General features: G+C 41.8%; 2 protein-coding genes across 2 annotated transcripts; both read left to right on the forward strand.

The window, feature by feature from the left end:
* Positions 1–731: 731 nt before the first annotated feature.
* Positions 732–7,638, forward strand: LOC308673046 (coagulation factor IX-like; the record flags this gene model as incomplete). Its single annotated transcript, XM_081336423.1, has 7 exons — positions 732–798; positions 2,187–2,350; positions 3,002–3,026; positions 3,603–3,728; positions 4,451–4,623; positions 5,990–6,104; positions 7,091–7,638. 7 exons carry the CDS (start codon positions 732–734, stop codon positions 7,636–7,638), a joined length of 1,218 nt encoding a protein of 405 aa, XP_081192549.1.
* A 1,757-nt stretch (positions 7,639–9,395) lies between these two features.
* On the forward strand, positions 9,396–19,379 carry LOC308673068 (coagulation factor IX-like; the record flags this gene model as incomplete). Its single annotated transcript, XM_081336449.1, has 8 exons — positions 9,396–9,462; positions 12,586–12,749; positions 13,716–13,740; positions 13,926–14,039; positions 14,857–14,985; positions 15,952–16,166; positions 18,345–18,459; positions 18,835–19,379. 8 exons carry the CDS (start codon positions 9,396–9,398, stop codon positions 19,377–19,379), a joined length of 1,374 nt encoding a protein of 457 aa, XP_081192575.1.
* Between the last annotated feature and the right edge of the window lie 1,141 nt (positions 19,380–20,520).

Consider the following 20,520-nt stretch of genomic DNA (forward strand, 5'->3'; position numbering starts at 1 on the left):
TCAACAAGGGAAAGTGCTTCTGAATGGAGACCTCTCAAAGCTGGTTTTGCATTTAGTTATTTTTGTTTGGAGAATCCTAGGCCAAGATTACTTTAATTGAATTATTGCAAATCACTGAGAAACATGAGCTAGATATAAGGGAACTCACTGTCTTTCAGAAGTTTTGGTCTTCAGTTCCCACCCTCTTCCTACACCGCGGTCAAATGGTAGAATAGACAAGAGGTGGGTCCATCCACCTGGCTGTGGAGATTCTCAATCCTCCAGGATACGGTTGTCCCAAAGGTGCTTTTTTCAAAACTGGATTTTCTTGTTTGTTTTCTTTGAAAATGTTTGGCTTCTTTGCTTCTGGGATAAGAAGTGAAACATTTTCAAAGAAACATACCCAGAAAGTCCAGTTGCCTTTTTTTTTTAAAAAAAGCACCTTTGGGATGTCCATCAGCATGCTTATGAAATGGAAGAACCAGTTATTGACCAGTATAGTCTTCATGGGCATGACTGGGTGGGAAAAACCCTTTTAAAAACCCCTTTTAGCAGGGGTGATGTCCTAAAGAAACTAATGCACCTTGTTTAGGCTGCTGTTAAGCACCTGGAAAGGCCCACGGAAGGACCTTGATGGAAAGGATGACCTCTGTGTTAAGCTCAAAACAAATATGTACTTGCACTTTGGAACGAGTGATCCAGAGGTGTCCATTCCTGTGACATTAGCAAAGCTGGTCTGAAGTTGAAAGAAAATGGCTCACCGCTGCTTTGCCTTGATCCTCGGACTGCTGGGTTGCCTTCTTCTCTCCGAGTGTGCAGGTCGGTTCCCTTTTCAGCTAAGTTTCTTTCGGCTGGAGATGAAAGACTGGTTCGGTCATCAGTTAAGGAGTAAGCCACTGGAAATGAGTTTAACTTAAAGCTTCTAAAGACAGCAGAGATATTGGATGGACAAAACAAGACCCATTCGTTGCAATTGCAGCTTTACGCATAGTTGCTTAATGGAACTTGCTCCCATGTCACTATATAAATTAAATTTGCAACCCTAAACCTTTTCCACTTGTTTGATTTATGTGGCCTTTGCATCTGTCCAACCCATAAAGTGTAGATTTGGGAAATAAAAATGGAAAAAGAAACAGATTATTAAAACATGCTGCTATATGAACAAATACCAATTTGAAAAGTTAGAAAAAACATTTATAATAATGGAATTAGTAGTCCCAAATGTATATTTCAAATAGAATTGGGATTGTTTATAAGGAATTTACACTGCAATGAATCCCCAGTGCATTGGTATTCTATTTGCTGAAAATGTTAATTCAAAAAGGCTAAATTACAGCCTTCATAAATTTCTGTGAATTTCTTCTGTTCATTTTAGGGTATTCTCTGTTACTATTGCTGTCGATAAGGTTTACTGAGCCATCGTGGAAATCTCTTCTATTGATAACTAGCGATAAAAATCACTAGTCAAATTGGAAGTTTCATTATTATCTTCCTGGGGAAGGTGATGAAACATTGCAGAGCTGCCTTTGATTTTATCAGCTGCATTTCATAATTTAGTCTTTTGATATTAACCAGTGAAATTTGCAACAAAATCATACAGTTTGAAGATGTTCCTTGTCTCAATAAAGACAATCTACAGTCCTCCTGTGAATGTTAGGCTAAACGAAATAAAAATATTAGGTAGTCATATTGCCAATTTTTTTTAATTTTAATTCCATTTATATCCCGCCCTTCTCCGAAGACTCAGGGCGGCTTACAAGCTTAGCAGTAGCCTTCATTCTATGTATATGCCTGCTTATTAGGGCTTTCACACAAACCCCAAGCGGCATTATTACAAAGTCAGCTTAATTGCCCCCAACAATCTGGGTCCTCATTTTACCTACCTCGGAAGGATGGAAGGCTGAGTCAACCTTGAGCCTGGTGGGATGCGAACCTGCACTAATTGCAGGCAGCTGGTGTTACTTAAGGAGGCATTAGCCCACTGCTCCACCAAGGCTCTTATAGAATTAAGTATTTTCTTTTTTTGAATTCTGTTCTAAGCTAGTATGAAATAGGCTGCGTGGTTCTTTTGGATGAAATAATATATAAAAAACAGGATGACAGTTATGAAGCAGAACTGGAATACCTCAAACGTCTTTTGATATTTTTTTGGTGTTCACCTAGAGAACATTTGTGTCTATCACCTCTCATTATTTTTCATGCTGTAGTTTTTATTAATCAGCAAAAGGCAAGCTCTGTCTTGCACCGATATAGAAGATATAATACTGGACATCTTGAAGAGCTTCGTCAAGGGAATCTTGAACGAGAATGCATTGAGGAAATATGCAGTTTTGAAGAGGCCCGAGAAGTGTTTGAAGATGAAGCTCAAACGGTGATTATAGGCATCAAGAGAACTTATTTTCTACTTTCTTCTTTCTTCCTCCTCCTCCTCCTTCCTCCCTCCTCCTCCTCCTCCTCCTCCTCCTCAACTAACAAAATGCCTACTAATCAAACAATCTTGTAATTCCAGATCACTCACTTCAGATTGTTACACAGCCACCATCTTGCCCTTTCTGATCCCTATCCTGATCAGGGTGCCATAAATAGGTTTTTCCAGAAGAATTTCCTGGTCCTGATTTGAGTTGGGATGGATGGGTGCCAAATCATTTCCTTTCTCAGGAATCTACGTAATTTATCAATGCATAGCTTGCAGAATAGATCCCATAGGACTTTCAAGATCAGGTCCAATATGACTTCCTTCAATTTCAGTAGGTATCACTTTATTCTTCCAAGTACCTATACCTATATGGACCAATAAAGTCTAGAAGCTTTATTTAGATTTGAAATCAAAGGAGATGACCAAGAGGGCCTTCTCAAAGCATGAGGCTTGTAGATCTGTTGTCTAGTTTATGGACATGGTGAGGGACAGGGTATACCTGAAAAATGATGAGATTATTACTACATATGAACTTTGGGTCTGAATTTAGAATTAAATCTACTTCTATTTGAATGCAGTGTTGTAAAATATTGTGCATTTTTGCAGGTGGCCTTTTGGAAGACATATATTGGTAAGTGTTCCTTCAAAAAACCATCCACACACATCTGGCAATCTAGGTCTCAATTCATAGAAGACTCTGGACTTATCTACCACCTCCTTGTGGAACACTTAATTTTTTTAGCTGGCCACACCCCTCATGACCTTTTTAGGTAAAGAATGTGGGAATTCTAGATTCCACTGAAAATAATGAACCTAGGTAAAAATCCAGTCTGTGTTTAGGTCACAGAATCAGGAGTTATCATCAGGTGTCTGGAAGGTAAGTGGCAAAGGAACTATGAAGTTCTGCCACAGATGTCCAACCTTGGCAACTTTAAGACCTGGGTGGGGAATTCTGAGGTTGAAGTCCAGAAATATTAAAGTTTCCAAGGGTGAACCCCCTGCTTTACAATAGAACAGGAGTCAGGACCAGAGCACAAAGACCTTCTTGGAGTAGAGATGTGGGACCTCCATCCTTCCATCTTGCAGGGAATGTTTTCATTAGATGGAAAGTACTTTTGCAAAGTAGACTCAAATCCAAGTATCCAATAGAGCAACTTCCTCTCATCCCAGTAAGCTTATTCTTATTCTTTCCCTTTCATCATTAAAGATGTTTGCTCAATAAACAATGGAGGTTGTGAACAGATTTGTAGAAATGAGCGAAGAGGAAAGCCCGCTTGCTCATGTGTTGATGGATACAATCTGTTAGACGATCAGAAGACCTGCGAACCATCAGGTAAAGCTGGGGGTTATTTCTTTATCCATTCCATTTCTATAGCTGCCCATCTCAATCATCTTTCATTTGAGAATCTCTTTTGTCTCTGATGCATCGAGACTGTGGTGGTTGTAGGATAACTTGGCAATGAGATGCATTGCTGAGATGGTTTCACTCACCAAGTCAGATGGGTCACAGCAGTGACCAAGCATCTCCAAACATTATCCTTCTTAGAATAATATAGAATAACAGAGTTGGAAGGGACCTTGGAGGTCTTCTATCCGAACCCCTGTTCAAGCAGGTGACCCTCTATATTAGTTCAGATAAATGGCTGTCTAATATCTTCTTAAAGACTTCTAGTGTTGGAACATTCACAACTTCTGGAGACAAGACATTCCACTGATTAACTTGTTTGTACTGTCAGGAAATTTCTCCTGAGTTCTAGGTTGCTTCTTTCCTTAATTAGTTTCCATCCGTTGCTTCTTGTCCTGCCTTCAGGGTCCTTGGAGAATAGCTTGACCCCCTCTTCTTTGTGGCAACCCCTGAGATATTGGAACACTGCTTTCATGTCACCCCACTGCTATTATGTCACTTCTTGTCCATCACCTCCTTCTCCCAGAGAAAGGATGTTGTGTAGCGCTGTTCCCATAAGAATCAGGTGGTTATCAACCCCAACTCTGTTTTAAGCATGCACAAGACCCAGATTGTGGTTGGATAATTTGTTTCTCACCTTCTCTTCCCAGGACCCTTTTCTTGTGGAATAATTACATTTCCAGGAGACATAACACCCAGATTGTCACCGGACCAGAGCCACGTCAACGATACCAAAAGCCACCAAGCGAAGATAAACCCTCGGAGAAATCCTACTCAAGGCTTGGGTCGGTTTAACAGCTGGAAAGGACAAGTCCCATGGCAGGTAGGCAAATTAAATTAGTGGTTCTATCACATGCTCTGCATTCCTTGGGGTTGCATCACATCTTCTTGTGAAGAATCTGTCAAAATGATCAGTTCCTTGGTTTGAAATTGAATAGAATAGAGCTGGAAGGGACCTTGGAGGTCTTCTAGTCCAGCCCCCTGCTCAAGCAGGAGAACCTATACCATCTCAGACAAGTGGCTGTCCAGTCTCTTCTAAAAAACCTCCAGTGATGGAGAGCCCATGATTTCTGGAGGCTTCCACTGGTTAATTATCTTCACTGTTAGGAAGTTTCTCCTTAATTCCAGGTTGCTTCCCTCCTTGATTGGTTTCCATCCCTTGTTTCTTATCTTATCTTGTACACAACATACCTTTTTCCATCTTCCTCCATGTTGTCTTCTTTCACGGAAGAGTTCAACGTTCCATGCAAATCCAGGAAATTGGGTAGTTCAGAACTGACGTGGTTAAGTGCATCCTTGCAAATGTGGTTGCAGTCAAAGATGGGGGATGGAGAGCCCATGATTTCTGGAGGCTTCCACTGGTTAATTATCTTCACTGTTAGGAAGTTTCTCCTTAATTCCAGGTTGCTTCTCTCTTTGATCAGTTTCCAACCAGTATTTCTCATCCTGCCCTCTGGTGCTTCGGAGAATAGTTTGACCCCCTCTTCTTTGTGGCAGCCCCTCAAATACTGGAATATTGGTATCATTTCATTATTATGTAGACCAAACTCAGCCCCACCTCTTATTTTCCTTTAAGAGACTAAAAAAGACATCATTACTCTCAGAGGAGGAATTATAGGTAATTCTTGACTTACAACTGGTCACTTAGTGATTGTTTGAAGGTATGATCGATAGTCCCCAAAGGTAATTATGAACCAGTTCTGAAGGCCAGCCCTCCTCTCTGAGGTCACATGACCACATGCGCACTTGGCAACCTGGTTTACAGTTAAATACAGTGTCCTGCAGTTACATGACTGCACTTTATGATATGTTTGCTGAAAGCTGGCATTACTTGCGATAGCGAACAATAATTTGCTTTCTGAACAATATTGTCTGCTTCATGACCACTGCAAAAAGGTCATAAAAATGGGTCCGGTCTCTTGATGACCTGCTCCATAACCATGATGACTTACAAATGTAATGGGCAGGTTCTATAAACAGGTGGAACTTCAACTCCCAGAATTCCTCAGCCAACATGGGGAAGTCACCAGAGAACTGGATTGCGCTTGGAAAGGATGAGGGTAAACGGGTTGAGATTTAATCCAGGAAAAGTGCAAGTATTAATGGGTGGAAAATGTTCAGCCTTTGGAAGATCCTCTGTCCTGGCTTTGCACATTTGTCACAATCTGACACAACTTATCTGCTCCCAGGTTTATATGTTCAGCTTCGAGAAAAAAGGATTTTGCGAAGGGGTGCTGATTAGTGATAAGTGGGTCATCACAGCAGCGCATTGCCTTGACTATAAGCCTCACACAGTCGTGGCAGGTAAGGAGGAAATTGTCTAGAGCATGGGTGTCCAACCTTGGTAACTTTAAGAATGATGGACTTCAACTCCTAGAATTCCTCAGCCAGCCAGGCTAGCTGGGGAATTCTGGGAGTTGAAGTCCACAAGTTAATTCTACTTTGTTGTGAAGCTACATTAACAGAATCTTGCAGTTCTGAAAGTACAGTTCTTGCACTGTCACCTTTACAGCCTGATAACTTAGGAAAGGTCCCTCCTGACCTTCTTGCAACTATAGGCTATGCCCCCTCTTATCTAACCTAGGTTGCATCTCTGTCTCTCTAGATCATTCTCGTAGACCATTACACATTGTGACTGTACCCAGATCCAACTAGGATTAGAGGAGGTTTATTGTAGCCGAAATAATTAATAGCAGCCATGTTGTATAAGCTTAAAAGAAAAGCTTAACATAATGTTAACAGCTTTCGTGCTGCTAACCTAGAGAAGAAGTCCTGGAACAGCTGTGGAACATCTGGACTGACCTTAGAATGCCATCTTTCTGTTTCTGTTACGTTTCACTCTTGAACCTCCCCATAGCAGTAGTGGGGTTGGTGATAAGCTTCTCTCTCCCTCTTCTGCCTAGGATGGGTTTGATCTGAATGTGACTGGGCTTCCATGAATTTTTAAAGATGAAAGGGAGAGAGTGTTATTCTCCTTGGAGATGACGGGAAGCAATCAAAATGCCCACTTCCCATTTGACCAGGTTACCCATGATCATGTGCTGTTGGGGGACCAGGCTGAATAATTTATCCTAGGGCTGAAGCTTATGTGGGTCAACCATGTCATCTGAACCCTGGTCCTAATGCCTTTTCCTTAAAAAAAAAGTGTTTCAAACCATGTTCCTTCACTTCAACCACCTCATTGAGTTGCAGATACCAGCTGTAGGTACAAGATACATCTCTTAGCTGTGACACAGCTTGGTCAGCCTGGAAACACATCTGATGGGTTTGTGGTTGTTGTCTTGAATCAGGAGAATACGACACCAGCGTTTTTGAGCACTCTGAACAGCTCCGTCAAATCGTGAGGGCGGTCCAGCATCCTAGCTACGACAATGCTACCACGTATGAAAATGACCTAGCTCTTCTGGAGCTAAACATACCATTGATCCTGAACAAATACGTCACCCCAATTTGCATTGGAAACAAGGTGCTCACGGAGTACCTCCTGAAGCATGGAAGAAGCACACTGAGCGGCTGGTGGAAGCTCGATTATTTACAGAAGACCTCAAATACCCTTCAACGTGCAGACATCCAATACGCTGACCAGGTCAGATGTCTCCAGACGAACGAGAGCCAACCTTTGCCCAATACCTTCTGTGCAGGCCATCCTACCTTTGTTAAAAAGGTCTATCATGGCAACAGTGGAGCTCCGTTTGCTACAGAGAGGAACGACACGTGGTTTCTAACGGGCATAGCAACTTGTGGAGCGGAGTGTACCAGGGATGAACCGTACAATATCTTCACTTCGGTAGCAAATTACATAGAGTGGATACAAAATGTGATAAGAGGGGAGCGCTGATGAAGAGGCACAATGTGGTCTATCAGTTCCCCATTATCTCCTGACCACGTGAGGGAGGAGAGATATATGATTCCTAATTTCTTTGTCACTTTCATTTAATTCTAGTACATACACTCACACAAAAATGGATCTTGCTTCATTCTGGGGATGGGGGGGTCATTATTTTCACTGAAATCAGTTCCAATTTGCACAGAAATTATCTGGAAACATAATAAAAAGTAGAGGTGGCAGAGCCCAATGGGTAAAGCCCTTGGCTTGGAGAATTAAAAAGCCCATTTTTAATCCCATCATTATGAGTCTACTCATACCTTACAACAGCATCGGTTTTCTAAGCACCACCTCCTTACCTGGCTGATGTGAAGGTAAAACACAGGATTAGAAAAAGAGGTTGGCCAATGAGCCTGAGAAATGGGTTGAAATGCTGAAATTTGTATGATTATGAAGTATAATGAAAGTGGAAATAAAGAGCAACATGAAAAAGATCACTGAAGGATGTGTTCTTAAATAGCTTTTTTAATAAGGTAAAATTGTGGAGCTCTTGGTGCTCTCTGAGCTTGGTGATTTTGTTCCAGATGTTTCATTACCCAACTAGGGAACATTAACTAGAGAAGAAGGGAGGAGGAGGAGGAGGATGGTGGGGTCCTTGGTGCTCTCTGAGCTTGTCTGTTTTCTGGGAAATGTTTCATTACCCAACTAGGAACATAATCAATGCTAGTGAAATCATCATATTACAATACAGATGTAATATATGTTTGCAAGAACATTGGCAGCCTAGATCCTTTGGATTTATTTATTTAGAAAGATGCAGCTTTGAACCACGAATGGCCTGGGTTCAACCAAACATGCCCTGACAGAAAACCTCATCAAGGTTAAAGCCAGCCACTTAGATCTAACGTTTAAAGTCCCAAGCTGCAAATCACGAGATGGTGAGTTCTAGTCCTACCTAAGGTATGAAAGCCGGCTGGGCCAATCACCAGGAGCCTGAGAGTTCCAATCCCACCTTAAGCACCTTTGGGCCTATCACACTCTCCCAGGCCAACCTACCACACAAGGGTTGTTCTTGTGGGGAAAATAAGGAGGGAGAAACATATTATGTATTTCTGCCACCTTGAGTTGTTTATTCAAATAATAAAGGCAGGATAAAAACAATTTAATAATAAAGAAACTAACAACTAGGATTAATGTATTAAGCAAACACAGCAGCTAGTTTTTTGAAGTATTTTTAATAGCAAGAGCACTTAGACTTATATACTGCTTCACAGTCCTTTACAGCCCTCTCTAAGCAGTTTACAGAGTCAGCATACTTGCCCCCAACAATCTGGGTCCTCATTTTGCCGACCTCACAAGGATGGAAGACTGAGTCAACCTTGAGCCTGTCAGGATGGAAATGCTGAACTGCTGGCAGCTGGCAGCCAACAGAAATTAGCTTGCAATGCCACTTTCTAACCACTGCACCACCAGGGCTCTTTATGTGATTTTTGTAGTCAAAAATCAAAATGGAAACATTTGTGGGTAGCTGATCTGAGGAAGGATTTTGGGTGGCCACGCGCCTGGGAATTCTAGCGTCCTTTTTTGCACAATGGGGTGGCCATTTAGCCAAACCCTTCAAAAGGGGGACTGCCACTGGAAGACCAGCTGCAGAAACCCATCCAGAAAGATAAACCAGCAAGAGCAAATATTGACTTGCACTTTGGAACTATTGATCCTGTGGCTTCATATCACCGAGCATCAGGACACTGTTGTGAAGTTGAAGGAAAATGGCAAACGGCTTCTTTGTTCCTGCCCTGGGTCTGCTGGGATGTCTCTTCCTCACTGAATGTGCAGGTCGGTCCATTTTACATCTCTTTAACAAACATCTGGATTTATGTTTTGGCTAGATATTTAACACAACTTGGGATATTGTGCAGGATGACCACGTCAAAAATGTTTGCTTCTGCATCAATTGACTCTTTGGTTCCTCTCACTGACATTTTGCAACTACTTTTAGGACAGTAGGACATAATCAAGATGCTTGAATGTTGTTCCATGGGTTTCTGAATGTCCCATTTTGTTAATTTTAAGATGCTCTCATAGCGAGATAACAAAAAGACAACTACGAGCACTAATTAAGCATCAAGATGATTAATTAGAAAAGGAGCTTCATATTGATGTGGTTGTTACTTGTAGAAATACTAGAAAAATGGTTATATTCAATTGTTATCTATTAAAATACTAAGAAATGGACTAATTTAAGATGGATGAAAGAGAATGTTATTGGAAGAAGAGAGAATCAAGGAAAGCTACTATGTGGATTATGGAATTATAGAAACTAATTGTTATTGATTGTTTGTAAATATAAAACCAGAAAACACGCTGTTTACCAAATATTAAGGTGATCATGTTAAAAAAAACTATTAAAATATATATTTTTAAAAAGACAAACTACGAGCAGCGCCCAATCAAATGTCGGTGTCTGTAGGGACCACTATTTTCATTTAGGAAGTTCAGCCTTTGGCTGCTTGGATTGGTCTACCTTATCTTGTACAAAGCAGTCACAGGTCACAACCCGAAGCTTAATTATTAATCTTATTGTGCGGAATGGATTATTAGCTTTGGGTCTCGCATACAGAGGGCTTCTCATACAAAATGCTGCATTCTTCTGATAAACAAAAGAGACAGAGCTTGGAGAGAATGGATACTTTTTCCTAGAAACACACACACACACACTCCAATATTGAAAATATTGTAACAGGGTAGTACAAATACAAAAGGATTAGCTGGAATCTCTTTTTCTCCATGACAAATTAGCACAGGTAGTCCTCGACTTACTACAATTCACTTAGTGACTGTTCAAAGTTACAACCGCACTGAAAAAAAGTAACTTATAATGGCCATTTTTCACTCTTATGACCCCTGCGGCATCCCCATGGTCACGTGATTTATATTCGGATGCTTGACCACCGACCCATGTTTATGACGGTCGCAGTGTCCCGGGGTCACGAGATCCCCTTTTGGGACCTTCTGACAAGCGAAGTCAGTGAGGAAACCAAATTCGCTTAACGACCGTCTTACTAATTTGAGAACTGCGGTGATTCATGGGGCAAAACAAACTTCTCACTTAGAAATGTAAATTTTGGGCTCAATTGTTGCTGTAAGTTGAGGTGTACCCGTACTCTGCTTTAGGAGATTTTAACACAGAGGGACGCCTCAGAAAGGTAATCTGATTCGGTCGAATTGGTTTCCTTCGGGTGCCAATTCAGGCTGTGTTGTTCTTAAAAAACCTTCAAGGCAGTGAACTAATGTCAACTCTTTGTAACTTTGTTGATGTTGTTCAGTTGCTAAATTGTGCCTGATTCTTCGCAAAGCCATGGACCATAGCAGCATGCCCACATCCTCCCCCAACCTCCACCGTCTTGCAGAATTTGCCCAAATTCATGTTCATTGCATCATGGACACTATCTAGCCATCTCATCCTCTGTCATCTCCATATCCTTTTTATGTCCCCTTGTAATGTGTTGCGCCAAAAATATGAGTGAATTGGTGGGTGAACTGGGATTGGAGGAAGTCCTATACCTGTGTGCTATGGATACTAAACTATACTTCTATAGTGAAAGGATCAGCTGGTGACATCTCCATTGCCCAGGGGATGCCCAGTTGGGGGCTCCTTTCATGTCCCCATTAAGTTGCCCAACAAAGTGGTACCCATTTTTCTGCTCACCATTGCCCACTTTCAAACTGCTGGGTCAGCAGGAGCTGGAGTGAGAGATGGGAGCTCACCCTGCCCATGTGGCAGTAACCGGGTCTCAAACATGAGCCCCCAGATCGTCAGACCAGCATGCTAACCACACATGCTACCGGATTCCTGTATGACGGATCCAGTGGCGATGTAATGGCTGAATCCGTACAAGTGGCAACTGGTATTTTCCAGGCAAGAGAGATAGTGGCCTGTGATCATTCAACTTGGAAAGGTGGGAGAAAACAGCCCAGAGTGGAGTAGACGCCGGATCGTAAAGTGACATTAAACTTTGTTCTGCAATGCAGAGGACGGTTCGGTGTTTACAATTAACACATCTTTCTTGTCTGCAACCCAGAGTTTAATTGAGCTAAGTTGTGTCTGTGGCTTTCTGCCAAAGCAGCCTGTTCCTGAATAACAAATTAATGGTTTGGAAAGCTGAGGTTTACTGCTCTGGTATCAAACCTGAATATTTGGACGCTGGATTACAGATAGTCCTCGATTCGTAAGTGATTGCTCAACAATCGTTCAAAGTTATGACAGACTTTCCTGACAGTTAGAACAATTAACCAGTGGAACAACCTGCCTCCAGAAGTTGTGAATGCTCCAATACTGGAAGTCTTCAAGAAGAGATTGGACAACCATCTGTCTGAAATGGTATAGTAGAGTATTTCCTGCCTGAGCAGAGGGTTGGATTGGAAGACCTCCGAGGTCCCTTCCAACTCTGTTCTTCTATTCTATTCTATTCTATTCTACTTCTCCAAAGCTACATATGATCCCTTTTTCAAAGTTACGATGGCTACACCTCCTGCAATCACGCGATTGCATTTTGGTTGCTTGGCAACCCGCTCATCTTTATGACCGTTCGTAGCGTCACATAAACACAATTTGTGATTGATTGATTTATTTGCTGGGGTTTTGGCCTTTACTTCCCATTTCTGGCAAAAAAATATCCATTGGGGGAAACTGATTCGCTTAATGGCTGCAGAACCTGCCTAACGACCAGTGGGAAAATGTCAAAAAAAAAGAGAGTCACGTTTGGTCACCTGATGCCTTATGAGCACAAGGACTTATAATTGCAATTTCAGGCTCAATTGCAGTCATAAATCGAGGACTAACTGTACGGCCTCATCCCAATCTCAGAATTGCTCAGGGCTGGATCCAAATAGTATTTCTCTGGCTCATGCTGGCTTTTTTTCCTCCTCCTCCTCCTCCTCTTCCTTGGCATCCTGAAGTTTTTATAAATCAGGAAGAAGCCAGCACCGTTTTGCACCGATACAGGCGATTCAACACTGGGCGCCTTGAGGAAGTTCTCCAAGGAAACCTAGAACGAGAATGCATGGAAGAGATATGCAACTACGAAGAAGCGAGAGAAATATTCGAAAACGATGACAAAACTGTGAGTCGCCTGGCGGGAAATCTGAAGTTTTGAGGAGGGGAGGGTGGGGGAGGCAGGCCTTTAGGTCATCCGATTCATGTCTTCCTCAGAAAGACCACCACCCCCACTGCTAAATCCATAGAGGGTTTGTAATGTTGATTTAGAAGTTGGAACGTTCTCCAAGCTCAGAGGAATATCCTTAAACAGTCTAGGAAGTTACTTGCACAAGAGACAATTGTCTGCTAAAGTAGCCCAGATCAGCACTGCATTTTGCAGAAAGAGGTCCTTTAAACAAATGCTATTGTCTTCATACAGGCTTGGTTGTTGTTTTTTTAAAACTACTTTATCAACCTTCTAATTTTGGTGGACATGAGAAGTGGCCACTGACTCTAATGCCAAAATTGTTGGCAATCTTTTCCCAATAGTGTTTGGGATTCTATATTCTATTAGTTCTGATTTATTAAGGTATATCTTTGCCTCAAGGCAACTTCCTCCCTCCCTCTCTTCTCTCTCTCTCTGTTTTTTTCTCTTTCTCCTTCTTTTTTCTTCCTTCCTTCCTTCCTTCCTTCCTTCCTTCCTTCCTTCCTTCCTTCCTTCCTTTCTTTTTCTTTCTTTCTTTCTCTCTTTCCTGTGTTCTGGAGATTTTGTGTGAATGCGCCATCTGGTTTTCTGTCTCTGACTAGATATGCACCAGGCTAGATTGTTCTAAGGGTAAAATATCTCTCAATGGAATGAAGATGGAGACTGCCTCTTTCTAAACTGCACCATCAATGATTTGATTTGATTGATTTGCAGTATTTGTAAATCATCCCTATCAAAAGAACATCTCTGGACAATTACAGCAAGGAAACAGTAAAAATTATGAACTCACGAAGAACCCTGTGGAGTATAGAAATTTAAAAAAAGAATGTTGTCACCATCATCTATTAAAAATAAACCCTATATTTAAAAGCCTGTTTGAATCCCACATTTCTGCTTTCTTTGCAGATGACATTTTGGACAGTCTATATGGGTAAGTGATTTCTTTTTTCCCCTTCTCATTTTAATGGTACTATGGAGCTCAAAGTTCAAAATAAAAATATTTCTGTTCCAGTCGGAAGAGAACAGACAGTCTTATGGATTAATTGACAGGAACACTGAAAAGCGATGAATAAAATAAAATAAGAATGCGTTCATTGTCCATTCTCTTTTCCAAAGACGGAGATCAATGTGACCCCAACCCCTGCAAGAATGGAGGGCGTTGCAAAGATGACACAAATGACTACGTCTGTTGGTGTCCAGGTGGTTTTGAAGGAAAGAGCTGTGAACTCGGTACGTTGAGACCTTAATCTTTTTTCTTTTATTATGACTCAATGGAGGGATTTCTTTTTGCTTTTCAGCAAATGGCAAAACTATTTGAGGTCCTAAAATTAGGTGAGGGATTAGAAGGACATCCCAGGATTGAGGTCAAAAGGAAAAAAAAAAAGGGGGGGGGGAAGAAAAATCATAGAAGACCAAAACAGGCGACTTCTCTTGCTGAACCCAATTTGAAGTCTTTATCTTCATAAAGTCTACATATTTTATGGATATTAAATGCCCTTCAATATGTCTGTGGCTATCACTATGTGTTACTGAGCTACAATTCCTGTTCTTTCACTTCTGGCCATTTTAGAAGTTGTAAGTTAGCAATATCAAGAGTGTCATTTGTTGTGTGTCTTTGCTGACACCCCCCCCCCGACGCACATGTATGCATATGTATGTCAGTTCTGGCTCCATACAAACCTCAGTATACTCATGTTTTCTCTCTCAGGTAGTTGGAAAATAAGCTTTAGTTTAAGATTTTTTCAATGTGTCCATCGTGATCTTTCAGATTCTTCTGTCTTCAGATTTTAAGCTTTGATTGGTGGATTATCTGCCATCAAGTCATTATTAGTGACTATTGAGATCAATTTTCTCCATGAGGATCTGCCCCCAACTTGGTCCTTCAGATCTTCCAACAATGCACTCCTCACCACTGTAACAGTCTATCCACTTTGCTGCTCTTCTTCTTTTCCACCTTCCCCAGCATTACAGCCTTCTCTAGGAAGTTGGTTCTTTGAATCACGCGTCCCAGGTATTTAAGAGGAACGTCTGATTTCCTCCAATATAGATGCTACCTGCAAAACCAAAAATGGAGGGTGCAAACAGTTTTGCAAGGACAATGAAGCCGGAAGAGCAGTTTGCTCCTGTGCTGCAGGATACAGACTGAAGGAAGACATGAAAACCTGTGAACCGACAGGTAGGGATAATGTTTAGAAAGCAATGCAAAAGCTGCAAGAGATGCAAAAATTACCCAGAACGGTATCTTCACGGTGGGTCAGGCTGAAGGCCTTCTTAATTCAACATTTTGTTTCTCAATGAGGCCAACCAGATATTTCCTGGTGTTTCTCAACTTCAGCACTCTTAAGATGTGCGGACTTCAACTCCCAGAATTCCCCAGGCAGGATCTCTGGATTTCAACTCCCAGAATTCTCCAACCAGCATCTTAAAAGGTGCTGAGGTTGAGAAACGCTAGTTTAATGGAAGTTTCCAAAGTCCTTTTGGTTCCACCCTGTGGCGGACGGGAAAAATTATTTATTCAATCTGACACCCAGTACTCTTGAGACAGGAACAGGGTTTCCTCTGACAGTGTGTGTCTACGTCTGAATCCCAAACAATCAGGGATCCATGCCTGACACCGATTGCTCTAATACGGATTGGCTGAGAAACAAAAAAAGTTGCTGGAAGACAAAACAACTGATCTTCAACCTTAGGTTCAAGGGAGGAAGATGAAAGATAAGCAACTCTTGAGTAGCTATTTTCTTACTTATGTTGTTGAACTCTTAAGAATTGTAACAGATCTCCTTACCAACCTATGGAAATCTTCTTGGAATCTAATAGTTGATCTTGCTCTATCTTTGGTTCAGAAGAAGATTTTCAGGAGCCCAGTTTTTCTCAGGCTCAAACAACCAGTGGCTCATGAATAGCTTTACTCAACAACTTTATGGACTTCTATCCGTGTTACAAGAATCTCCCCAGACTACTTACCTTACGCTAGCAAAGACCAGATAAGGTTTTCATGAGTCTTGGGGGAGAACAGACTTATGCTGCTTGTGGCTGCCCAAGGATTCCAAGCTAGGACCTTGCTTGACTCCTCCTTCCAGCCTGACTGGCAGTTTCCCAACAGTTTCCCAACTGTTTTCTCCCCCTTTGGTGTCTTCCTCAGTGCGCTTTCCCTGTGGAATGATCCAAGCTCCAGAAGCTAAGAGTAAATTCACTCGCGCCCATCCATCAAACTCATTTGATCACTGGATCACCTCAAGCAATGCCACTGATGATGGGGAAGAAGGCTACAACCACACTCAGGTTTCCTTTCATTTGGCAAACCGAATACGAGTGGTTGGCGGCATGGACAGCAAGAAAGGAGAAGTTCCCTGGCAGGTAGGCACAACTGTGTCAAGACTGATTCACCCTTTCGCTTTCATTTTCTCCTTTGCTCACACCTTGACACAAAAGGAAGTGGTGGTGGAACGAAATGCAAAGATGAGTGGAGGGTTTCTAGGCAACCAAGGCATCTCTGGAAGTTTTCAAGCACACCGAGCATGGCTAGCTGTTTTCGCATAACAAAATGAACAGAAGTGATTGGTGGACATAATGGACTGTGGGTGGCTCAGAGGGAAAAGGGGGAAATAACTATGCTTCCGTTTGTACGGGAAATCCAGAGCTGGTTTCACTTCTTCTGTGCCAATGTAGTTTTTCAGTAAAGTATTATACCCTTGGTAAAAAATATGTCCCAGGATTTCTGGAAATGCCAACTGACAGTTGACAAATTGCTCCAGAGTTGCTGCTCTCCATCAGAGCCATTGCAGAGAAATGATACTAAATGATAGTTAGCCCACACTGGCAACGTGGACCAGCAATTCAGTCACTGAGTGAAACCATCACTAGGTGAAACTGTGAATGTGCTTCTGATCTTACTCCAGTTTTCCTTTGCTTCACAGACCTCAGAAGTTGTAAAAGGAAGGAGTGGTTGTAACATCACTTTCTCATCACTATAGGAACTGTAAAAAGTCCAGACTTTAAGCTGTCTAGTCACTAAACAAGGACTATCCTTAGTTTAATAAAGCCACCTACTGGGCCAAGGAGTGGACATCAGACTTCACTCAGGGTCTGAGCAACCCAGAATAAAATGGCATGTTTCCTTGAATGTTTTGAGAAACACACTTTGCTAATTAGGGTTTGAAGCAACAGCTGAAGAGCTCTTAAACACGGCCACCCTCTATAGCAGGGGTGTCAAACTGCCGGCCCACGGGCCAGAGCGTCACGGAGAAACCGCGCCCATCCCATTTTCGGCAATGGGAAAAAGTTCCGATACGTTGCGCGACGTCGCGAGTTTGACATGCCTGCTCTATAGGGCCAAAATTGCTCTCCGTACAGTCATATACATGTGATGTGCCCACGTGGGGAAACAGAAACCATATAGACTAGGGGTGTCCAACCTTGGCAACTTGAAGACTTGTGGACTTCAACTCCTAGAATTTCCCAGCCAGCATGGGGAAATTAATGCATGCGACTGTGTCCCTTCCCCCCTCCCCAAAATCATGCAATTCAAGGACATGGTCAAATAAAAAATAAATAAAAAAATGAATTAAAACACATCCCATCTTTATAACCCCAAAGTCCTATGGAAATTCTACCAGAATCTTGCTGAGAGTTAACATAAATTACGCTTTGCCCAGTTAATTTCACTTTGGTGCCATCTAAAGGCAACTGTTCTCATTGGTATTTTAAAAGAATTGGGACCCGTTTCCAAGAATATTACCCATCGTAATATAATAAAGCACATTCTGATGGATTGCGAACAGGTTATGTTCTTTTTGTTCTTTCTGCAACACATTCATCCATGGCTTGAATTATTTTATAGCATTTTACAACCATCCCTGGAACGAAAAGTGATGCTGTAAAAAAATTGCCTTGACATTCATGTACTGTCCCGGGAGCTCTTTTATTAATGGGTCCAAAATCTGATTATTGTTGACAACACCGAAATGCTGATTAACCCAGGATATTTTCTGAATGGCCAAAAATAACCTGGCTATTTATCTACAAGTCTTCAAAACAGTTCGGAGGCCCTTACAGAATACTCAATAGTCAACATTTCCTTGTAGTCAAGTTTCACACTCAATTCTTCCCAACTCAATTTCAAAGCCAACTACTGATGTCTTGATGGACACAGCTACATCACAATATGGAAGTTTTCTTCTGAGATACTTCCTAAATCTAGCTTACAGCTCCAGGACTTTCTGGTAACCAAACTCTCATTCAAATACTAGGCAGCCCTGCCCCTGCTTAGCTTCCAAACGCAGACAAGGTGTGTTAGGTGCTGTCACCTGCTAAGATATTCATTTGCGCTGCCCAAAATCCAGATTTCTAAAGGATCAGGCCATCAGCAAGTAGAGTTTGGCCTCCTGTCTTGTCTTCCCTTATGTTCCACCAGAAGCTTTCAGGAAGCCCACAAATTTCATCACCAAGACTTTGGCTTTTCCTTTCAATCATTGAATTACTCTGTTCTTAACCAACAGTACTTGACTTTGTCTGTTTTTGTTCCCCTGTTCCCAGGTTTATTTGCTGAATTCCGAAGGAAAAGGGTTCTGTGGGGGCACCATCATCAATGAAAAGTGGATTGTCACAGCAGCTCATTGCCTTGAGTTTCACCCCCAAAGGATTGTTGCAGGTAATCCATCAACTACCTGTTGTGTTGAAATGCCCTTTCCTGGCTATATATTTACTTAGTGTGGCAGTGACTTGGTTTGTGATGAAATCCAAGAGGCTGCAGTGGAGGAAGAAATAGGCAGAAATAGCAGGCATAGTTAACCATTAACAAACATGAGGGGGGAAAAATCTCTCTCCTTCAAGAATTTATTATTTAGCTTTCAGCATCTAGTATGTTAAGAGATTTGCCTTTCCTGCTTTAATTATGTTAAATTCTCTTCTTCTTCTTCTTCTTCTTCTTCTTCTTCTTCTTCTTCTTCTTCTTCTTCTTCTTCTTCTCCTCCTCCTCCTCCTCCTCCTCCTCCTCCTCACTCTACCTTTCTCTTCCCTCCTCCAGGTGAATACAATGTCTATGCTGTGGACAATACTGAACAATACCGCAACGTGGTTAGAGCAATCCCTCACCCTACCTACAATGTCACTAACAAGTACCACAATGACATTGCCCTCCTTGAGTTGGACAGACCTTTTGAGTTCAACCACTATGTCATCCCAATTTGCCTTGGAGACAAAGAGTTCACCAACAACCTCCTTAAGTTCGGACTGGGCACCGTGAGTGGATGGGGCAAGTTGGCTTACCAAGGCAGGCAGGCGAGCATCCTTCAGGTGTTGCAAATCCGGTTTATTGACCGACCCACCTGCCTGAGGAGCAGCAGTTATCCCATCTTGTCGAATATGTTCTGTGCAGGTCACCCTTCTGAAGCCAAGGATACTTGCCAAGGGGACAGCGGTGGTCCATACACCACGGACATTGAACACATATGGTTTCTTACAGGGATCACCAGCTGGGGCGAGCAATGTGCAAAGAAGGATAAATATGGAATCTACACCAGAGTTTCCAGATACGTTAAGTGGATAAGAGAGACCACCAAACCAACATAAATTAATCCAAAATCCAAATAGAGTTCCTCTTCCTTTCTCACGAATTATGGAGCAGGGTATTCAGACAGAACTGTAACCGCTTCACAGAAATAGATTTAGAAAATTAAAATCAGAGGACAATTGTATATAAGAATGGGAAAGGCTGTTAGCCCAGCCCCTTGCTCCGTGCTGGAATCCTGTCTAGCACAAAGTGAAAAATACTATTTGTATGAGCAAAGAAAAATCATGGCACAACAGCCCAATGGGTAAAATACTTAATTTGGATCACTAAGTTTGAAATTCACGAAGCAAGGCTAGGTGGTTTTTCATATGTTCCCTACCATTTTTTAAAAAAATATGTGTTTCACAAGATTGCTAACAGAGCTAAATACAGTATTGAAAAGCACATGGGAAAATTAACAGGCATCTGCATTTCAACACTACATTAGCTCTCAGTGCAATGATGATGCTTTGTAAGGGAACACAATAAAACCAGCAATCAATTACAATGTGAGAAAAAGGCACCTCTTTCTTCTGAATCCAGGAAGCCAACCCAAAATTCTCAGCACAAAATGAAAAGTTTTCAGATACATTTCTTTATTTAACAAGGTTCGTAATTCTTTTTAAATATAGAGTTAGCTCATTCTTACAACGGCATTTACAGAATGCTTTAAATAACTGGACAGGGAAGAAGCAGTCCACAGCTCAGGATCACAGCTACATTTTACACCCGCCTATTTTTAAGAGGCCCTCGACGGTTTGTGCAAAGTTTTCAAAGTTTTGAAGTGCAATCCTATACGCATCTCTCGAGTGCAGCCTAAAACATTAGAGTCAGACCTGCTTACGTTCGTAGGTAAAACCGAAGCATGTACAGTCTAGAACCTGGTAGACAAAAGTTAAAAAGATTGAACTGTGCTGTACACTTGAGGACGAACACTTTTAAAAATGACCTTTATTTGGATTATCCAGGCCTTCCAACCGTAATTAACTTATCCCCATTTTAAAAGTGTTCTACTGCGATTTCAGCGGTGGTTCATATACAAGGGGAAGGGTGTGAAAATGGCTTGTTTAGGAATTCTTGCAAGGAATTCCCGCGGCAACAGCGTGATCTTCGGCAGACTAGGAAAGTGCGTATAAACAGAGATTAAGAGAAGAAAAGTAC

The sequence above is a fragment of the Vipera berus genome, assembly GCF_964194415.1.
Source record: "Vipera berus genome assembly, chromosome: 11".
Classification (NCBI taxonomy): domain Eukaryota; kingdom Metazoa; phylum Chordata; class Lepidosauria; order Squamata; family Viperidae; genus Vipera; species Vipera berus.